Source organism: Micropterus dolomieu, linkage group LG23 (genome assembly GCF_021292245.1).
Source record: "Micropterus dolomieu isolate WLL.071019.BEF.003 ecotype Adirondacks linkage group LG23, ASM2129224v1, whole genome shotgun sequence".
Taxonomy (NCBI): Eukaryota; Metazoa; Chordata; class Actinopteri; order Centrarchiformes; family Centrarchidae; genus Micropterus; species Micropterus dolomieu.
The window spans coordinates 9,984,221-10,005,924 of record NC_060172.1 but is presented as its reverse complement, the minus strand read 5'-3'; the positions used below and the strand labels follow the sequence as shown (position 1 = coordinate 10,005,924).

The following is a 21,704-nucleotide window of genomic DNA, read 5'->3' as shown; positions in this document are numbered from 1 at the left end:
AAACTAAACTTAAACCAATTCGTCAGTCATTTAGTATTGTCTGACTTTCCTACCCGCTCTGTGCCTCTTTGGCTTATGTTCCTTCTGAAAGTGTAAATCTTTACAACTGTGTCATTTGGAAAAAAGGCTAAATGATTTCATGAACCAGCTGGGCGCTGTAGTTTTTAGAAAACATTAAACAGGATTAAACAGTGCATTTGACAGGGACTGTTTTCAGCAATAGATCAAGATATTTTTTTTTATGTGATTTGTTGACAATAAGAAAAATAAATTTAATGTGATTTTAAAATATTAAAAAATAAGAATTTCTAAGTTTTAAAAGTCTGTTTTTACATTTGTTTGTGTACGAATAAAACAAACAAGACCTAACATGTTAGCCAACGACATGCTAAGCTGAGCTAATGGCCTCCCGGCTAAACAATAATATCCAAACATAAAAAGTATAATTTTATTTGGATGCATCTGCGTTTCGTTGCTTTGTACCAGTTACATGCGCAATGACAATAAAATTAAATCTAATCTAATCTCATTTGTATAGACCACCACCATCTGATCAATTTGTCAAGGTGTTTCCAATAATTAAACAAATATTTAAACTATGTACATGAGTCAAATAATTGTTGATTGTCCAATACGGCCACATACTATAGAATAATAGTAACTATAAATAAACTGTTTACAATGTTGGTTAAAGTTAGAATGAATGTGTTAAAGGTCATAAGAGTAGAATCAAACCTTTCTCTCCCTGTTATATCACTTACACTGTCAGAACTGTTCTTTGTGCTTCTCTCCATAAGTTGCACAAAATATACACATTTACGTCCTTTATGTTCTACTTCATGAATATTAAACAAAACTATAAACAATCAAAAAAAACAAACGTCAAAAAGAAATCTGTGGCAAGGTAAAGTGATTCTGATCTCTCTGCTCCGCAGGATCCAGAAGATGATAAAGTCAAAAGTGTCTCTCTCCTGTTCTCTTGTGGTCTTATCCCACGTCGTCGTAGTCCTCTTCAGCGTCGTTTTCGTTTTCACCTCCGATGTCATCGTAGTCCTCTGTGGAGGAGTTGTCTTCTGCTGGATCCTCGCATGGTGGAGGAGGAGGGAGAATCTCCTCTTCATCCACCTTCACATAGTCAGGCTGTTCGTCCAGGCTCTGCACGTCTGCTATTTGCTCGTAGTCTTGCATGCTCTGCACATCGTCTGGTATGCTCTGCTCATAGTCTGCTATGTTCTGCTCATAGTCTGGTATGTTCTGCTCATAGTTTGGCATGTTCTGCTCGTAGTCTGGCATGCTCTGCACATAGTCTGGTGTGCTCTGCTCGTAGTCTGGCATGCTCTGCACATAGTCTGGTGTGCTCTGCTCGTAGTCTGGCATGCTCTGCACATAGTCTGGTGTGCTCTGCTCGTAGTCGGCTGTGCTCTGCTCATATTCAGGTGCCTCAGCCAGGTTCTCATAGCTTTGGGCCTCTGAAACAACACATTTGTTCAAGCAGAGTTCATTAGGCCTATTACCTTTTTGAGTTAATAATGTAGTGGTTTGGTGATAATATAATAATGGAAAATGTGATGGGGGTTTAGGGTCTAGTGTTATGCATTTCTAAAAATAGGGTAAGGGTTAAAACTCATCCAAAACTCAATTAGGATGGCTATAGAGTATGTATCACAGGAAATAGGCTGTGGGTATAACGTTTACATGTACTCATTTGGCAGACGCTTTTATCCAAAGCCACTTACATTTGAGGAACAACCTAAGCATTAGTAAAGAGATCTCCAAGTGACAATAGTTACTGGTAAGAGCAGCAATAAATACTATTAAGAGCTACAAGCGCATACATCATCGATGGGATAAATAGGGGAAGAAGTAAGAGTTGACGACTAGTGCAATCAATAAAGGAGAACGGGAAGGAGATAGAAGAAGATCACAGGAAGTGCATGTTGGAGGTTATGGGTTAGATAGGGGTGTTAAAAGAGGAAGTGTTCTCACAAGAGATGAGTTTTCAAGAGCTTCTTGAATTTAGAGAGGGATGCACACCCCCTGCTCTGATGGCATGTGGCAGGTCGTTTCACCATCGAGGTGTCACAGATGAGAACAGCCTGTTATTGGCTGACTATCTCAGCTGGAATTATCCTCTCGGCTACCATCGCTGCATCCAAGACAATTTTGATTGGTTTAAAGAAATACAAACAAAAAACTGTGTGCACACTTAACATTTTGAGTTACATTTCCAGTGTGAACATCAGACTAAAATCCTGCTTTTATCAGAATGAATAATAATTATGTGGTATGGAATTGGGGAACTGTGTAAATTACTGTGACATAGCCGCTTTCACTTAAAGGAATAGTTCAACATTTTGGGAAAGACTGTATTTTGCTTTCTGGTGGAGAGTTAGACAAGACAATGTCTAAGGGAGTTATAAGAGAGGTCATGTGCTGGACTTTTGCTGCTCGGATGGGCCTGTTTCCCAAAATGGAAAATCGTTCTGAGTTTGGCGCGTCCATGAGCTTTAAGTCGTAATGTGGAAACAAAATGGAAGTTTTTGTATAGCGTCTGGCGATGGGCTGTTATATGTATGATGTAGCTATCCAAGTTTGCTGAAACAGTTAGGAGCTTAGTGATTTTGTCCGAGATTTGTTGCTGCACCAGTACATTTACTAAAACCATTAATAACCTGACTTGTTATCACAGTTAAAGCTTGTAAATAACTAATCTAGGTGAATAGCAACCATGGGTTACAGCATAATACCATATTACAAATCACATGAGAGCAAAACATTGATTCTGACTAATATGAGGTCAGCTCCGTAAGTCGTGTACCAAAATCTTCACCGACTTTTTGAGTTGTTGTTCCAATTTGAGGGGGCGTTAAGTTCCCAGTTGGAAACAAAATTTTCTTATTATTCCGGCACCACATGAATGCAGGGTTTTTGTTGTTCCCACATTACGTAAAGCTACAAAAATATCTTAATGCGTGTGACTAAAATTAGCAGTGCTAAGTTTAGAGTTAAGTTGGACTCTTATTTATGTTTTTCACACCTCGCTAATTACAGGTACAGCTTATAAAATTGCAGTTAAAAGCTTTTATAAGCTACTGTTTATCCCTCCACAGTTGCTTGATTTACAGGATTTACATGGACACGTCACTGTGCCAACAAACAAACAAACATTTACTTTGGTATGATTTGTAAAATAACAATACTGGCCCTTTTCTTGTTTGGCCTTACTGTGAACATCCAACACTACTCACTCAGTCTGATTTAGTGATGCTTGGATGAACTTTGGTTCAGAAACGCTAGCTTGAATTAGAACATGTGGTTCTCTGTTGGATCTGAGTCCAGTTTCTGGGGTTTTTGCGAAAACAAAAGTCACAGAGGGTGATTTTTCACAGCCCTTTATGTTGTGTAACTTTACTGTCATTCATGGTTACATGTTTGTTTTTCGTTTGTCAAGATAAACTCATGTGACATCTCAAATATAATCCTCTTTTTTTTGCCCTTTCAATTTTGGGTTATTGTCAAATGGCAAATAGGATGAGGTCTGGGATTCAGTTCTTGAGGTGGTGAAAGTGAGAGTAGGATGTGTGGTTTAGGAGAGGAAGAGGGATTAAAATGGGCAGTATTGGTCTTGCCTGCTGTGAGAAACTGTGTCCGAGGAGGTAAAGGTGGAACATCGGCTTTAAGGGTTGTCTCCTGGTATTTGTTGCTGCTGCAAAGTTGAGAAGAGAAATGTATGAAATATGTTTTGTACTCAGGTTCAGTGTGAAAAATCTGACCTAAATGAACAGTTCCACATTTTGGGAAAAACACTTCTTGCCAAGAGTTAGATGGGAAGATTGATACCACTCTCATATCTGACAGTTGAACATGAAGCTACAGAAATCAAGTTAGCTTAGCTTAAAAGCTCCCTACTTAACATGATGTATCTCGTTTGTTTAAAGTTTTACAGAGGGCTTATGTGCCAAACTCACTTCTCCCAGTCATAGTATAGTTTATGACTGCAACGTGATGTTTTTACACTTCAATTTTGGATGGATTAAATACACAACAGATAACATGTTAATTCGCTGTAGGAAGATTTGTTTTTTCTCCTTTGAACAAAGCCAGGCTAGCTGTTCCCCAGTTTCCAGTATTTATGCTAATCTAAGTTAGTTGCTTCATATTTAACAGATTGATATGAGTTTTGTATCAATCGTTTCATGTAACACTTGGTAAAGAGTGAATAAGTGTATCTCTTTAAGAGTGGAGGTATTCCTTTTTACAATGTGCTTAGATCTAACTTTGAACAATTCTGAGAAAATCCACATATTCAATATCAAATTAAGAAATATCCAGTACAGTACATATTTATTAGCCTACTTGATATTGAAGTATGATCTTTTGTGAAGATTTGAGATTCTGTGTTTGCCTGTGGAAAAACAAAAACAAACATGCAGTTAAGTTTAAGCTACAGAGAAAAAAAAAAAATCTTCAAGCAATACGAAAGTCTTATTTTGATGAGTTTATTAAAAGCGCAGCCGGAGTATGAGGCAGGATTATGTTGAGATACAAAAATAAGTACAGGACTTTTTTAAGGCAAAATAATAAGGTTCTCATTTACTTTTTTTAAGCAGGACATAATCATGAGAAAACCAAACAATAAACACTCACATTTGCACAGTGGCTGTTACATTAACTCTAAATGTATACGTGTAAATTATGCTACAGTTCATGTTTTCATATGTACAATCTTATTTTATCTCCACTTAATGATTATCAGCGGTGTTACTTTTTGTTCCCTTTATTTGCACTATGTTTATCCATACCCTGAACCATCACAGAGCCCCCTCTCTTTGCTGTTGCAGCCCAGTTTCCCCACAGGGATCATTAAATTTTCATCTAAGCTAATCAAATCCAGAGGGTAACCCTAATAATAGCAATTCATACACTTATAATAGGTTTTTCTTGTGCTTTGCAATGAACCCCTCAGAGTAATTCTTTCGCAGTCAGTTATGGTTTGGTTTCCCTTCCTCTTCTGGCTTTTTGTTTGTGGTAATACAGTATATCTGTTTCTCAGTTTTCTAAAAAACACCCAGGTAGTTATTGATGTTGAAAATGAAACAAATCTCTACTGCTCACATGAATTTACTGTAAATTTAGGTTTAACTTCCGTATGAACAAGGTAGCCAGTGGTGAAAAGTACATTTACTTTAAATGTTTTCATTACATGGTACTTTGACTACTACTTCACTACAAATCAGATTAGAGTGAAAAATAACTTTTTACTTCACTTAATTTTTTGACTGCATTAGTTACTTTGCAGATAAAGATTTTACATCAGTTTAAAAAATAAAATACATTGTCATAAATTAAAATTAGATAAATGTTGATGGTGAAATACTTCTGACACATTAATGGATCCATAATGCAGATCATATGATAAAATATATAATTAAAATAACATTCTCAGGGACCATTTATCTACATTATTTATGTTTTTTACGTTTTAATACTTGCTTGAGTTAAGGATCGGATCGGCTACTTCCTCCACAATTGCTGCTGGTTTCACTGACATGATGGATGAATTCAAAATCTTACTAAAGTAAAAGTACAAAAGTATTCATACAGTTAAAGAACCAAAGGTAAAAGTACTCATTATGGCCCATTTTAGAATAATGTATATAATATTACTGGTTTATAAATAGTGATGTATTAAAGTGTAAATCAGTTTAATAATGCAGTTTGTAAAGGTGATTTTACTGCGTATCCTTTTAGTTTAGTTAATTAGTTGATTTATATTTTACCTTAATAGGCATAATCTACATTACGTTACATTCAATCATTTAATCTAATGCTTTTATCCAAAGCGACCTCGTTGGACGTGTCGCAGTGGGAACTGAACCGGGGTCTCCCGCACCAAAGATTACACCCATGTCTAAATCTGCAAACTAGCTAAAGCTATTAGATAAATATAGATGAGTAAAACATATGCCTTCAAAGTATTAAGTAGCATAAATGGTAATAAAGTAAAGTACTTTGTAAAAAAAAAATTTTAACCACTGGTTGTGGTTAAAAGTGCTAAGAATGTTTTTTTAAGACTGTTTATTTTATACCTGAATCTCTGTTTTTAGTAGAAAACACTTATTTATATTTATTTTGTTCTGATTTTACATTTGTTTTATTGTTGTTTTAATGGTTAATCTAACTGGCAGAGACAACTAGCACATTTACAGTGATGTTGATCAGTGTATGTTGTCCCTGTTAAATAAATAAATTATCATTAATGCAGCACCACATTAATGCCAATGCCAATTCATAACAAAAGTTATGAATTGGCATTGGCATTGGACCTATTGGCCCTTTTCATGTACAATAGGTCTAGATCGTACTCTTTCTAATATTACATCCAACAATTCACGCCATGAGCAAGCACTTCCACAGGAAAACTCCCTTTTAGCAGGTAGAGAAACCTTGAACAAAAACGTGACTCGGGATGGGCGGTCATCTGCTTCGACCCGTTGGGGGTTGAGGGACAAAGAGACTGAGCGAGAGAGAGAGAGAGGCGAGGCAGGAGGCAGCCAAAACAAAATCCACACAGATACATGTTCATGTCAATAAAAAGTGGTTTCTGTTAGTGGAACATGATTGACATAATGTTTATGCCATGGCAACAATAATAGAAAGTACTATTAGTAGGTAACAGTATTAGATTGCTGTTAGTAGCGCTTCACAATGCTGGTACAAGAAAACTAAGTACAACAGTAGTACAATTAAATAGCAGTAGTAGTTTGTCTATATAAAGGAGCGGAAGTCAGAAGGACGTCTCAGGTCAGGACACTCAAGTTCAAGTCAGGTTGTAGAGTTGTTCTAATTTTGTCAAGCAACATCTGAAAATGTGTGACTCACACTAAACGTACAGTATATAGAGGTTTCACTTTGTTTTCTATGTTTTTATTTTTTATTTTTTGTTTTAACGGGTTCACGGCAAAGTCTGTGGATTTCTGAGTAATGGAGGTCATATCATGTGATGTCAGGTCGACCTTAGTTCTGTAGCCCAAAATCACAAACCTGCCTTGATAACCTTTTTCAATCTGTACAATATGTGATCCCTTCTGTCCTTTTGACCCTGATCTGTTTGAACTGCGAAAAGCAAAGCAAAGGAAGAAACCTTGGGCTACAGAGGAGGGACTCCCCCCTTCAAGGGCAATAATGCAATAAATGACCATCACACAGTGTACACAGAAACAACATCAGTCATGCTTTACTGCTTAGTGCAGGACAAACAAAACAATTTTCACCCACATTGTATCGGGGGTAGTGGGATAACTACAGGACATAGAAAGGGACAAAGTGTGTTTAGGTGTGGAAGATCTTTCGTCCCTTAACATTTATTTTAACAACTTATTTCTGTTATTTTCCTAAAAGAACACCTTTTCTTCAATTCTACTACTCTCTATTATTCAGGATTTAAGAGCATTTGTGCGGTCAGTTAATTTAAATTATTTTAACGTAGATAGTTTTATTTAAACTTTAAACATTTGCTTATATCATCTCTTTTGCTGAGGAAATATATCCTGTAAAAGTATTTTTACAGGATAAATTTTATTTTTTTTGTCCCTGCTGACAGTGTCAAATACATATTGGAGCACTTTTTGTCTTGATGGAGTTTACATTACATATTGGCTCCACCAGTGCAGTGATGGGCAGGGCCAGGTTTTTGTTTTGCAATTCTGAAGTCATGATTTCAAATTACGTTTTTCCTATATTTAATATTTTATGTACATTTTGTTTATTGTGTTATGTCCTGAATGCTGTTTCAAAGACATATCAACACTGCCTTGATTATTTCTGTTAACACTGGCCCTGGTGTGGTGCTAATCACAGGCTGTACAAGTAGGTAAAAAGGGAAATAAATGGTCAAACTCTTATTCAAGTTCAGCATGTATTAAACATACATTACATAATGTGATGCCACTTGGCTATTCGTAAGATCATCAAGTTGTATTACATTTCTATAAGAGAAAGAGGAAAAGGAGAAGTGTGCGAAATAACAAGAAAAAGAAGAAATCATTTCTGTTTTGAGATGCAAACAATGACACTTCCAGTAACGTCTGACAAATGTGTTTAGCAGAGGTTCAACCTACCTTGTCTGGATATGCACTTATTGATGAGAAAAAAGATGAGGCTGATCACCACACTCACGAAAATCATTCCAAGTATCACAAGTAACCAGATGTATTTGCGCAAAAGAGCCATGGATATTCTGCTCTACACCACAAAAGATTAAAGAGGAGAAAAAAAAATATAAACATTAAAGTGAAAAACTCCCACTTAACAACAAGAAAAGATCTGAGCTGCTGCTTTTCAGTATGCTGCACTGTGAATCGGAAAGAAGACCATTCATCACTTCCCCTTTTGCGGGTTGACTAACTCTTATGATTATTTTGGTATATTTACGTTGGCATTCTGAGAACCAACTAAGCCTCTTGACAATCTCGGGACTTTTTTCTTGCAAAGAAATCCACATCCTGCGATGAAGAGACTCTCAAAAGTTGATAACTTTTGTTCTCAGCTAAGATATCTGCGTGTGTGTACTTGACATGAACGTAAAAGGGAAAGGCAATTTTCAAATGAATTGTTCATGCCAGTGAGTAAGATGTATTTATGGTTCCTTATCTGTATGAACAGAATGACATAAATGTTCTTTTGTTTATCTGAATGTCCCGTATCCTCTTTGCAACAGCTTCCTGCCAATGTCCATCAAAAGACAGCAAGAAAACCACGTGACTTTTTTGGTTGAATTTAGGCCCAATCTTCCCTTTTTAGACCCATTTCTTGTTTATTCACTTATGTTATGGGATGATATTTATTTTTAATAATTTGATAAAAGACCTGGATTTTTAGGATTTATTTAAGTCCAAAATTGTATTTTATCATACATTAAGTTCTTTCAAAATACCCAGGATGTCCCTTACCTTTCTTAGAAAACAGCTGACGGCCTCACGGCTTAGTTACAATTGTGTGAAGATCTCTGTAAATGGATGATGAAAGTGGATGGTGTGATATGACAAGAGTCATATTGCATTTGCATGACAGTTTAAAATTTTCTTAGGTAGACAAAATAAACTTGAAGGCTGGGCCTGCACTGCCCCAACCCCACCCTCTGCCATGCTCCAGCGACTTCAACATGTTTGTGTGTACCACACAAGCAAAATGTATGCATCTGTGTGAAGACTCAGAGTGTGGTCTGGGATAATTTGAGGTGCTTTTGTGAGAGGTTATACTCCCCACTCTATATCTGTGATGTAAAAAATGTCGAAAGGTATAATACCCGCAGCATAATCAATGATGTCGATGTATTTTGACAGCTTAGTCTACAACATTCCATTCATGACCAAGCCCCTTTTTTATTTTCACTTCCTCTTAATTAAATTAGCATCATGTTACAGTGTTCACCTCATAGTCTTTATAGAATAGATTAAAAAATGCGGTCTTGTTCAGTTGCATTTTTAAAAGTTGTTTATTTATTACTGTTTTTGCGTTAAAAAAGAGATAACTTAAATTTCAATGTGTAATATAATACCAGTTATTTCGCTGACAAAACAAAATCTGTGTTACAATGGTTTTTATCAGCTTTGTAGATTAGATTGAAGATTGTTCCGCTGCAAAAATGTTTTGCGATAAAGAGAGGGAACTTAATTTTGTGAATAAAATCACGGAAACTTGCTTTTATTTTGAAAGGTGATACCGGAATCACTCAAGTTAGCCAAATTTAGTAAATGCCTTACAGGAAATGGGCAGCTTGCCTACAAAATATCCGAATCCGAATCAGATTTATTTGCCAGTAATATTTACACATACGAGGAATTTGACTCAGGATTGTACATTGCTCACGGTGTGCTTACTCATACAATACAATAACACAATAATAAAATGAAACACAGGCTACAGTACAGAGAACACATACACACTATAAACAAAAACAATATAGACAGATTGACAAATAGTGCAATGAGCAGAGCAAAGGATGCATAAATTATTATTATTGTTATTTTTATTATTATTATCATGTACATGTCGGAGGTGGATGTGATATACAGTGCACATGCACATACACGCATACATGTACACATGTACACAGTGCGATAGAGCATAGTGCAAAGGATGCTGGAATAAATAAGTATTATGTGCAGGTGAATCAGCTTTATTGCCAGGCCTGTACATATTTTATCGCAAAATGATAAATTGTGAAAAAAACCCAAAAAACAATATTAAGATGTTGCTATACAACGGTAACATGATATCTAAAATATTATATAATATATAATTTGTTATGCTCTTTTAAAAAAAAACAAATTTGGTACACGACGCGTTTCGACTCAAAACGGGCGTCGTCGAGCAGTTACGATGTAGATTTTATTTTGAAAGTTCAACCGGAATACGCTCTCTCCTACCCGTCGCTAGCTTAACCTTAGTTGTGATGTTAGCCTGTTTTCTTGGACACTCGCTTATCCCACTTCCCTGGTAATTGCCTCAAGCCCCCCCTCAGGAAACCATGGCCGAGCAGGCCTCGGGACCCCCTCTGTCGTCCCAACATGACGGTAAATTTCTCGTGTTTTGTGGAGTTTTATGGTGGAAGTGTTGAAGGCTGGCAGCACCGAAGCCAGCGGCCTCTGCATCCTTGACAACATTAGCTAGCGTTAGTTAGCATCATCAGGGCGACGTGTCACTGGCTGTCACTGGATTATATTGATCATTTAACACTACGCAGTTTGTGTATTCATGAACACTGACTTATTTGCGGGAAGTTACTAAAGCTTTATATTGCTGAATATAAGCTTCTGCGTTATTGCATCATAATATAACCAAGCTAACTCTGTTTTGTCTTTACTATTCGCACTACAACCTAGCTGGTTAGCACGTAAGTTAGCTTCAGCTAGTTTGACTAATTTGATCTAAAGGTCGGCCTCTGATTGCCTGGCCCAGCCTTGTGCGTCTCTAACATGGGTCATATGGATGTTATCAGTCCATTACAATGTCCTGTGGATGGCCTGCACACTCGGGTGGGTTGGACCATAATACAGGAGGTTGATCCTGCAGGAGGTTTCTCCATCTGGTCCTCAAACAGGGGTCCGAGGACCATCCTGGGGTCCTGCAGGAAATCTGCGCTGTAGCTTTTAGTGAGTGCAAATAGTGCTGGGCGATATGCCCAAAAATGTTCTCGTGTTAAAACATTTGGTGTCATTCGATATTGATTTAGCACGTTACATTTTTGCTCCGGTGTGAAAGTTAAAGAAACCAAATGGTTAATTGTGGTTTTAAAACTGTTCTTTATGGTAAGAACAAACACTTGATGCCAAACAGTGGATCACTTAACATATCTGAGGTAGAACATTCAAAAACATTATTATAAAATCTTTTTTCTTTTCAATATGCATGAGTAAAATTAAGTAAAATCATCATTTTCAGTCCCTTTTCCTTAACAAATAAATATCTTAATAGAAAAATGAAGTGCTAATTTAAAATTAATTAAATCAAACATTTGTTATATTGTTATTGAGTAAAATTATTTTACAATAATTAGCATTTTTGTTATATTTTATTAAGTGCAAATTTAATCTTGCAGAATTTTACCAAATAACAATTTCAGGTTCATCATCAGTCGCTGTTGCAGTTTGTACCCATAAATATAGCTGACACAAACAGGTATGAAAGTTTTATTGGTGGTGGTAAGCATAACTCTAGGATGTCTAAGAATTATTTTTAATAGGTTTGTTAATAGGTTCTACTTAGCTCACTAATATCTAGCTTCACATTCAGCGCTACAGCAGCAAAGATCTTTCCAAATGCATCATCGGGACTAACGTAAGGTCTCAGTTTCATCCTGCTGTTTCAGTGCTGTGGGAAACACGAGCGAACCACACATAATGTGATTTTTACTGGTGTCTTTTTATGACTGCTTTGAGCATTAAAAAAGCACCCTTAAGCACTCTTTGTTTGACAGTGTCAGGGGGCTGCAAAACATATGCATGCCATGTAATCATCATTTGAGGGAGCCCAGTCCAAAAGAGTGTCAGTATTACCTATCATTTAGTACATAGTGGTATCATCACATAAACCTTGACAAACCTAAAGCACCTGACCCCAAACATGTTTTGCAAATACTATTTTTTGTGCTGTTTCTGTCAATCTAAATCGATTTAGTTAAGCCCTACATGTAAAATGATCTGAATCATAGACTGTTTTTGCTTTTCCTGCAATGATCTGTCTGATCTGTCAATTGTATAACTCTATGCTTGTGCCGCTCTGTATGAGTGGTATTAAACTTACCTATAACAGTAAGTGTCTGGCTTATAGTGTGCAGTTTTGCATAGTTATCTGTATTGCATGTAATATTACAAACGCTCAGAGCTTGAAAACAGTATTTTAAGTGTTTGCATTGGCCCTGTTTTATATGTAACGTTCTCTAATGATCTCCAAAGCCTGTTTTTTGTACATTTGATGCCCAGTCTACTTTCATTTGCTTTGTTCATAGTTAATAAGCCTAAGCATACTTATTCTAGATGTTGCCACATTTTTGTGTCTGCTGGATGTTGAGTGAAATTGAGATTAATCCATATTTGCATTTTAGGTGAATTGGTGTTGACTGTCTGTTGGTAAATGACCGGCTTTCTTTATATAGAGATTCATGTGATCTTTGTGGATTCCTGAATTGAATGGGTTGAGTTTTTCACACCACGACAGACAGTGTGAGATGTCAACAAAAGTTTGTTTGGGTTGCCATAATTTTAAATCACAAAAGTAAAGCATGCCTGTATTTTGAGTTAAAGTAAGTTGGGGGAAAAAAGCGGCTTAATGTACTGAACGAACAAATTCACCAGGAAGCCATGTGAGTATGTGTGAAGCTTATGTGGTGATGGAATTTCTGCTTAAGAGTTTGTTCAGCTATCACATGATCGTGGCTGCGTTGTGCTGAACCGCTCTGCTGCTTGTGCTAGTAAATGTTTCCATTCGTCTGCCTGTGTTTGAGGACATCATCGTCATTAGACGTAGGAAAACCCTGTGGCTTCAAGCCAGTTTGGAAGACTTTTGATTGAAGGCAACATTTAGGAGGATCTGTTGACAGAAATGCAATATAATATACATAACCATGTTTTCAGTGGTGTATAAAGACCCTACATCATTTTTTTAATTACCTTAGAATGAGCCATTTGTATGTAAATGCTCCGTATTGATGGCGGGTTACTAGTCTTTTCGACCACTCAGAGTGCTTTTACACTACATTTGCATCACCATTCATTCACACCTAAGTGCTCAAACAGAAACTAACACACATTCATACTTTGACATGCAGCCCGGAGGAGCCGGGCATTGAACCGCTCTACCTCCTGAGCCCCTTTATCTACATACACCGCGAGTCCTCTTACATGGACGCCGCCATGTTTCACCGCTATGTTTCTACAGTAGCTGAAATGGACAAACAGCTCTACAGAGCACGTTTCGTCACTACGTTGAATATAAAGAAGAAGAAGAAGATTTATTTATAATTCATTCATTCATTGTCTTTGTTTGCCCATTGCTGGACAACAGCTGTTGTTGTCCACTTACTTTAGATCTGTTCCGTTTGTTTTTTTTATGTGCAACCAGCCTTGGGCAGTAACGAGTTACTGTAATGTTGTTACTTTTCCCAGTAACTAGTTGTGTAAGGGATTACTATTTCCAAAACAGTGATAATATTACAGTTGTTATTCCAAGTAATGCTGTGTTAACAGAACGAACCATCCTTAATGTGACTGCATGACTGTGTGGGAGGGTAGCTGCACAGGACCCCGTGTTGTTCAAGTCAGCTGTTAGCCAAAAAGCTAAAGGGAGGATTGTGAATGAGGGAGAGAGGCGTTCTTTCCACAGCAGGTGCAAAGAACATTGTTGTCCGTGGTGTGACCGTTTTTCTTTTCTTAGTTTAGATCTATTTAGTATCTTTAATTTAGCTTTAGAGGGATGTTATGTGTGAGGGAATGTTAAAAACTGCCAGTAATATGTTTGGCCTAGTAGTTTATTGAATTTGGTTAGTACAGTCTGATGCTGTGGTTCCTTACCTGTTGGGGGTCAGGACTCGGGACCCTTACAAGGGGTCACAAGTGAGATCTTGAGTTGTGAGATGATTAATAGCAAAGGGAAAGCAAAAGAAATGTATAAATGTCTGCATCATAAACTTGTTTTTTGCAGACTTTATTCCTTGCTTTTGTCTTGTGAACAACAATTTAACGTGCTCAAGCCTCTAAATCATTATTTAAACAAATGAATACTGCAAGATTTATTTTTGGCTAGACCCATGCAAATTGTGATGAAGGCCCACAAATGGACATTGCTTTATTTTAATGGCTCAGAAGCTGAAACATTTGGGAAGTAGTGTATTGTCAGGTTCAGATAATGACTTATAGATAGCTTTAAGTACAGGGAAATACAACATTTAAGATATATTATGATTATCCAGGATGATGTCTAATCTCGTATCTCAGTACTGATATTATTTTATGAGACCTCAAAATGGAAACATCACTGCTAAGTATAAGGACCGCAAATAACAATTATTTCCATTATCGATTAATCTGGTTATTATGTTCTTAATTAATATTCTGATCTTTAAAATGCCCACCACAATTTCCCAGAGCTCACATCTTCAAATGTCCCAAAGATATTTAGTTTCCTATCACAGACAACAAAGAACAACAACAAAGCCTCACATCTGAGAAGCTGGAACCAGTTCATGTTCGACATTTTTGCTTGAAAAATAACTGAATTATTCAAGATGCTCTGATTTTTGTTTTACTAATTGTTTATTGTTAATTTCAACCCGTTTGATTTTTGGAGGTTTTTACTTATACATTGCGACTGAGGTGATTGTGATGATATAATATTTTTATTTTGAGCTATATGTTATCAAAAGTTGATTAATTACAGTTTTTTTTTATGTGTTGTGTTTCTTCCCCCCCCTCTCCATCATCCAGAGGCGCTCCAGCAGAGAGTGGCAGCTCTGGAGCAGGAGAGGGCCGAGTTCATCAAACTCAAGCAGCAGCTGGAGGCCGAGTTCAACCAGAAGCGGGCCAAGTTCAAAGAGCTCTACCTGTCCAAGGAAGGTAGGGATCCCGCAATGGTGCAAGCTCACTGGAATTGTGCATACTGTAGCTCACTGTGCCCGATAAATTAATATGCAAGCACTGTGTGGATTTCTTTATCATTTCTTCACCATATTGTGTTTTTGGTTCCCTTTTTTGTCTTTTCTCCTTCTCCTGGTTCCCCTCCCCTCAGAGGAGTTGAAGAGGCAGACCGCCATGCTGGAGGGTTCCCAGGCTGAGCTGAGCTCCGTCCAGGTCCAGCTGTCTCAGGCCCTGTCCGAGATAGAGAACATCAAAGCGGTGGCCACCTTGTCGGAAAACACCAAGCAGGAAGCCATCGACCAGGTCCGCAGCCAGTGGCAGGAAGAGGTGGCCTCACTTCAGGCCATCATGAAAGGTAATCTTAGCTGCTCTTGCATGGACAGTGCAGTGAAAACCCTCTATTCCTGATCAGATGGCATCATTTACCCGAGGAGTAATTGTGCTGTGGCGCGTTATTAATGAAGTGGCCCACTGTCTGTCAGACAGATAGCCAGGCGAGGCTGATTTGATCTTCACTGAAAAGTGTGAAAGAGAGCTCACTGTGTCCATCAATAGTTGGCATATCATAGCACTGCTCAATTCAAGTGGACAGGGGCAAAAGCAGAGACGGAGACAGGAAGAGGGAGAACGAGGGAGATTTCTGATAATTCAGACGTTTGGTTTGACATGACTTGAAGAGAGCAGAGAGTTGGCAGAGTGTAGAAAGGCTTTGCAGGAGCAACATAGCGTCTGTTTCTGGTTAAACAAAAAGAATCCTACTCTTTAAGATCCTTAATGTTGTCGGACACTTGTAATAACAAATTTGCCTGTCAGTGGCAAAAACAGGCACTTTAGTGGACGTTTGACGGGACGCAATTGCCCGTTGTCAGTTGCCAGCAAGATTAAGGATTTTTCTTTTTAATGTAGTTGAGGTTGGTAACATACTTGCACAACAGTTGTGGACCAGTGGTGAATTGTGGTGTTTTTTTTTTTGTTTTTTTTTTTTTTCTAATTATGAGAAGATTCATTGATGAATGTGACAAGTTCTCTTAAATCCCTCGTATGTGTCACTTCAGAACAAAATCTGTTAGTACAAGTGGCTCATGCGTGAGGTCCAATGTCTGTCTGAATTTTTATACCTCTATATATAAATACACTAGTAATTCAGAACCGAAATATCTTTTCATGTCAGTAAATATTCTCCACCAGTATCAAAATGAAGGGCCAAATATTTTTCACTATCAAGACAGAAGGTTTCATGCTTGACTGAAGTTTTTGTTGTATGAAAGTCCTTTGTTTCCTCTTGCTCATCCCACAGAAACAGTGTGTGAGTATGAGGTCCAGTTCCACCAGCGTCTGGACCAGGAGCGAGCCCAGTGGAACCAATACCGCGAGGCAGTGGAGAGGGAAATGGGTGAGCTGAGGCGCCGCCTCACTGAGGGCAAGGAGGAGGAGAACCTGGAGGACGAGATGAAAAAAGTAGGCTTCAGTTTCTGCGTTACTGTGTTTACTTATATCGTGTGTGTGTGTGTGAGTGTGAAGCCGAAACATGCTGTGCTCTGAAAAATGTATTGTTTCAGTTGTAAAGCAGTTACATTTTTGTATCAATCAATCAAAACATTTTTAATGTTTAACAGGAAAATATAGTTATTCAAAATGATTTCTAACTAACAGAAACCAGGAGGTAACTAAAAGATTATGAATAATGGTGCGTTCCATTTACCTCGGTCGGAGCTGGGAATGACGTCACGGCCGAGTTGACGCCTTTTCATTTAACAAGTCGGAAAACCTCGCTCGGCCAGCCATTGTTTAGAGCTGGGCAGGTTAGCCATTGTTATACCGGTTGATTAAAAAAGAACTCATTGTGCGGTATTTACTCGTACTCAACACTGCAGCAACACGTCCACAGACAGCAGTTGGACAGCACTTTGTGTACGAAAATTTATGAGGCACAAGTACACAGAAGTGCTAATAAACAGTAAACAGCTTTCACTAACTGTTGATACTCAGAGCAGCCATCTTGGATCACGAAGTCGGGGCAGTGCGGTTCTCCCGACTTTCCAAGTCGGAAATCTTTGAACTTGGAAATTCAGACTTCCCATGTCAAATGGAACGCACCAAGAGACACAGGATCAGATCTTGGAAAGTGGATTTTTAAGTTCACTGTGTCTTTAAGTACACTTCTGAGCACACCCAGCCATATTCATCAAAAACCAGGGGGGGTGGTCAACCATAGAGTGCAGTGAAACACTGCTTTTCAGCCTGGTGTTAAAATACTCTTTAAGTTTAGTCTCTTTGTGGTTTTTGGGATAATTCCCTTCCTGATGTTCATGTATGGATATTATATTACTTAAACTTTTAAACACAAGTACATCTTTCTCTTTGGTTTGGATGGAAAATTTGATTCAATGTTATGTCATATTTTTGCGGCTGTAAAAAGACATGAAGCATATTAATAAAAACTTTAGTAGCTGTGCACGTGTATACAGTTTTAATGAGTGATGTAAAACCCTTTTAAAGGCCCAAGAGGATGCAGAGAAGCTGCGTTCAGTGGTGATGCCCATGGAGCAGGAGATAGCAGCTCTGAAAGCCAAGCTGACGACAGCCGAGGACAGGGTGAAAGAACTGGAGGCCTCTAAGGTTAGTTGGCACTAAATCAATGATTCAGCCGGGAAAATGAGAACCTAAAATGTTCACCAGGCATGATATGGACCAGGCGTGGCAGCTGCCCTTTCTAAGTAATTTGAATTAGAAAATATTTCATTATATTAGAAGGAGAAAGCCTTTTTACTGAATCATACATTCAGAACTTAGAGTACTTTTTAGTTTACCCAAGTTAGTTATTTCTTTTCTTTTATGTTTCATTTGATCTGCAAACAGAGAATCTGCAGGTCTTAAAGTCTTCTTCAAAACACTGAATTCTTTCTCCTTAAAAAAATATTTTAAAATTCTGAAGTTTAATTTACAGGGTTTGATGGTCTTGCCAGTTGTAGGTAATAATGTCGGTTAGAAAATGTGTTGCTAAGTGATTTAGGGCTGAAACGATTCATCGATTAAATCGATTCATAAAATGCTTCGACGCAAAATCTTTGCATCGATGCTTCGTTTAATCCATGTAACTATACAGCACAGTGTTTCGCAGGGACATTTATTACTGTCGCACATTGCGCTTACGCTGGAAACACGACGTGATTATGATGGCGCTGTTTGCAAAGTGGAGGAAGTGAGAGAAAATAGCGAGGGACAAAAAGTATGGGATTATTTCAAGCTAAAGAAAACAACAACTCTGTAATGTTACCGTCCGTCCAACGTAAAATGAAATCTATGTCGCCTCGGCAACAGCACGGCGGCACCTGATCAGAAAGCAGCCGGTGTTCTGCCAGCGGACCACAGACAAGGTAACCGTAACAGCAACTTTAACATTTAACTGAAATCATGATTGATTGTTGAGCTGAAGGCCAGCCAAAGTAAACCGCAGACCTCGGCTGAAAATGTGCACACGTGCGTTTGTTGTTCTCCTTTTTGGGCCGTGAGTTGTAACCTCACAGTCATGAGTTAACTGGGTGTCAGGGAGCTGCACCTTTTAACTCACCTCCAGCTCTCTCTGTAGCTCAGATATTTCCTGCTACCTGCGTGTGCTAATCCATCCTTTCACCCAGATTCTTTGTCTTCTATCTTTATAATAACAAACAACGCCGCCGCCGCCAAGCAAAAGCACTTCTTAAACAACGCATCGATGAATCGTTGAAATAATCCATAGAAGCTTCGAATACTAAAATCATCGTTAGCTGCAGCCCTATAGTGATTTCAGGCAGTCTTAAGTGACGTACACATATTGGACTAGGCTATTAAATTGTACTAAGGATGTTCAATCAGTTAATCAGTACAAAATATATATTCAAAAGTTTGCTGCATGGCTCTCACAGTCAACAGACCAGACAAACCCCACAGCATGTCGACATGTTGCTATTTATGAATAAAAAACAGTAGACAAGGTGTCCGCTATGCTAAGGACTGAGGTAGGCCTGGGCTGTTTATTTAATTTTGTAAACCTGTTGGCTGTTTTTGATCATTACAAAGTCTGGCTACTTTTTGCTTTTGAATTTTATAATGAACCTTAAATGTAATTTAGTGTGTCAAAGGTACTCTCAAGTTGTAGGAGTGAACAGTGGTTGATAAATATTGGCAGTTGCAATTTTCATAGATTACTGTGGTTATGGCATGACCTGTCAGTTACAATGCAGTGCAGTAAGCTATATTACTATACTACAAGGAAACAGATGCACAGAGGAGAATATTTTGTTGATATTTTTATATTGTATTGACACAGTGAAAACTTTGTTTTTCTTTAAAGCTGCATTAATCAATATTTTTATATTAACAGTAGATCATATGTTATGTGAAAGGAATCATTAATAGTGTTAAAACTGCAGAGAATGATCACCAGACTCTGCTGTTCCCCCCCCTTCATAATTTTTCAGCTAATGCTTTTGGTTTTTAAAGCTCACATATTTACTGTTTTAGCTCAGACTCAGCTTTCTCACCAACCCCGTTTTCAGCCGCAGCACACGGCATTTTTCTGAGACAAATGTCATAGTGATAAAAACATCGTACGCTTTCTGCACAGCTTTTAACAGCGGAAAGTGGAGTATTTAGCAACTGAAGAGCCAGATATTTTCCTCAAAACTCGGTGGAGACCAAAAACAGGGCTAAAGAGAGAGGAAATTTTGAACTTAGACATAATCAGGTGGCCAAATAGATGCTAATGTTGCTTTGTGTGTGCTCGGTGTGTAAATAGGCGACTGTTCGCCACAACGTCATCTATCAGGTGAGAATATGTCAATGTTTACAGTATTTACAGCTTTCTCCACTGCCCTCAAGAGACCAAAACATGAAATAATACTGCTTCAAATTGTCTAAACCTCTGTTCAGTTACACTTATCTCCTGATACAGAAGTTGCTAAAAGGAAATTTAAGTTGTTTCTCATTTTCTTTTACAGGTGAAGGAGCTCAATCATGTTCTTGAGGCTGAGAAGTCGTGTCGTACGGACCTGGAGATGTATGTGGCTGTGTTGAACACTCAGAAGTCTGTTCTGCAGGAGGATGCGGAGAAACTACGGAAAGAGCTTCACGATGGTACTTAGTAATGCTTTTTGATAGAAGTCCTTTGATGAATAAAACAAATGACATGTTAGATACGGTTAGAGTTTTAGAATGACACCAGCTCCATACAGACACATACTCCACTCTCTGCTCTGTCTCACTTATATCACTACTATCCCAAGTGTCAGGTAAAAACTGGTGACTCGAGTCGACTTCAGATTGGTGTACTGCCCCATTAAGAACTTGTTATTGCAGCACAGGCTGATGAGAGGGGAAGGCTTCAGAGAGAGCTGGTTAGAGAGAAACTTCTTTTCAGATCTGAGATCCTTCATTAGTGATGAAGATCAGTAAGATAATACTTATTTACATTATTAAAGCAACACAAATCAAATATTTTACAGTGAGATATGATATGTGTGCGGGAGAGTTGGCCTCTTATAAAATGAAATGTCTACACATGTACATGCAGTGTTGTGTTTCTGGCACACAAATTTCCTGTAAGTATAAAACTCTCTTTCACCTCACCTGTTTGGTGTGTTCAGTGTGTCACAAGCTGGAGTTGGAGCGGCAACAGCACAACCAGCTGAAACACACTTGGCAGAGAGCCAACGACCAGTTCCTGGAGTCCCAACGCCTCCTCATGAGGGACATGCAGAGGATAGAGAGCGTGCTGTCCTCTGAACAGCTCCGCCAGGTGGAGGAGAAGAAGAAGAAAGACCAGGTACACACACAGTATTGTCTCTGCTTTATAGCATCGAGTTTACCCTGTTTGCGGTGATAAGCTGCTGCTCTGGAGAAACAGTTGATGGAAAGGTGTTTTTTTTTTTTTCAGTGCAGTTTGAGGAGGTGGTTTGACAGATAATTTATTTAAATCTTTCCAACTGAGAAATGTAATCTTCTTAGCAATAATAAAATGAACAGCTGCTGTGTGGTTGATGTCAAGTGAAAAAAATGGATGGATGGACAGATGGTCAGAAACAGATGCTGAGGCAGAGAATTGTGCTTGAGAATCATGATTATTGCCCAGTAGGTTTTCACATATATTATAACTGTCAAAAATAACAAAGTAAGAGAAAGGAAAACACTTACTGTAAAAGTCAAGAGTTGCACATTTACACAATACACAGATACACTCACCTAAAGGATTATTAGGAACACCTGTTCAATTTCTCATTAATGCAATTATCTAATCAACCAATCACATGGCAGTTGCTTCAATGCATTTAGGGGTGTGGTCCTGGTCAAGACAATCTCCTGAACTCCAAACTGAATGTCAGAACGGGAAAGAAAGGTGATTTAAGCAATTTTGAGCACGGCATGGTTGTTGGTGCCAGACGGGCCGGTCTGAGTATTTCACAATCTGCTCAGTTACTGGGATTTTCACGCACAACCATTTCTAGGGTTTACAAAGAATGGTGTGAAAAGGGAAAAACATCCAGTATGCGGCAGTCCTGTGGGCGAAAATGCCTTGTTGATACTAGAGGTCAG

The 21,704-nt window shown here is 38.2% G+C and overlaps 2 protein-coding genes across 4 annotated transcripts in view; one reads left to right on the top strand and one right to left on the bottom strand.

The window, feature by feature from the left end:
• Positions 1–434: 434 nt before the first annotated feature.
• LOC123963563 (zinc finger protein 768-like) lies at positions 435–8,999 on the bottom strand. The gene is made up of 5 exons (XM_046040489.1): positions 8,952–8,999; positions 8,121–8,239; positions 4,357–4,405; positions 3,630–3,706; positions 435–1,469 (listed from the first exon to the last, which is right to left on the bottom strand). The coding sequence occupies exons 2-5, from the start codon at positions 8,230–8,232 to the stop codon at positions 988–990; spliced, it is 720 nt and encodes a 239-aa protein (XP_045896445.1). The 5' UTR covers positions 8,233–8,239; positions 8,952–8,999; the 3' UTR covers positions 435–987.
• A 1,398-nt stretch (positions 9,000–10,397) lies between these two features.
• rabep1 (rabaptin, RAB GTPase binding effector protein 1) overlaps positions 10,398–21,704 on the top strand; it is a 39,266-nt gene continuing 27,959 nt past the window's right edge. For 2 of the 3 annotated variants that reach the window (XM_046039492.1, XM_046039490.1), the window contains exons 1-7: positions 10,398–10,577; positions 14,985–15,113; positions 15,286–15,489; positions 16,432–16,592; positions 17,634–17,753; positions 20,114–20,249; positions 20,759–20,937. In XM_046039492.1, coding sequence (XP_045895448.1) covers positions 10,532–10,577; positions 14,985–15,113; positions 15,286–15,489; positions 16,432–16,592; positions 17,634–17,753; positions 20,114–20,249; positions 20,759–20,937 — 975 coding nt within the window. In that variant the 5' untranslated portion in view covers positions 10,398–10,531. The remainder of the gene's footprint in view (positions 10,578–14,984; positions 15,114–15,285; positions 15,490–16,431; positions 16,593–17,633; positions 17,754–20,113; positions 20,250–20,758; positions 20,938–21,704) is intronic. The other variant, XM_046039491.1, reaches the window with a different exon arrangement.

Bases quoted from the DNA above. Each gene is read 5' to 3' on its own strand.
- LOC123963563 (XM_046040489.1), bottom strand. From the start codon at position 8,232: ATGGCTCTTTTGCGCAAATACATCTGGTTACTTGTGATACTTGGAATG. The intron at 4,406-8,120 runs GTAGGTTGAACC...GTTTTTCCACAG, and splicing joins TAAGTGCATATCCAGACAAG to GCAAACACAGAATCTCAAAT. The intron at 3,707-4,356 runs GTAGGCTAATAA...TCAACTTTGCAG, and splicing joins AGATCATACTTCAATATCAA to CAGCAACAAATACCAGGAGA.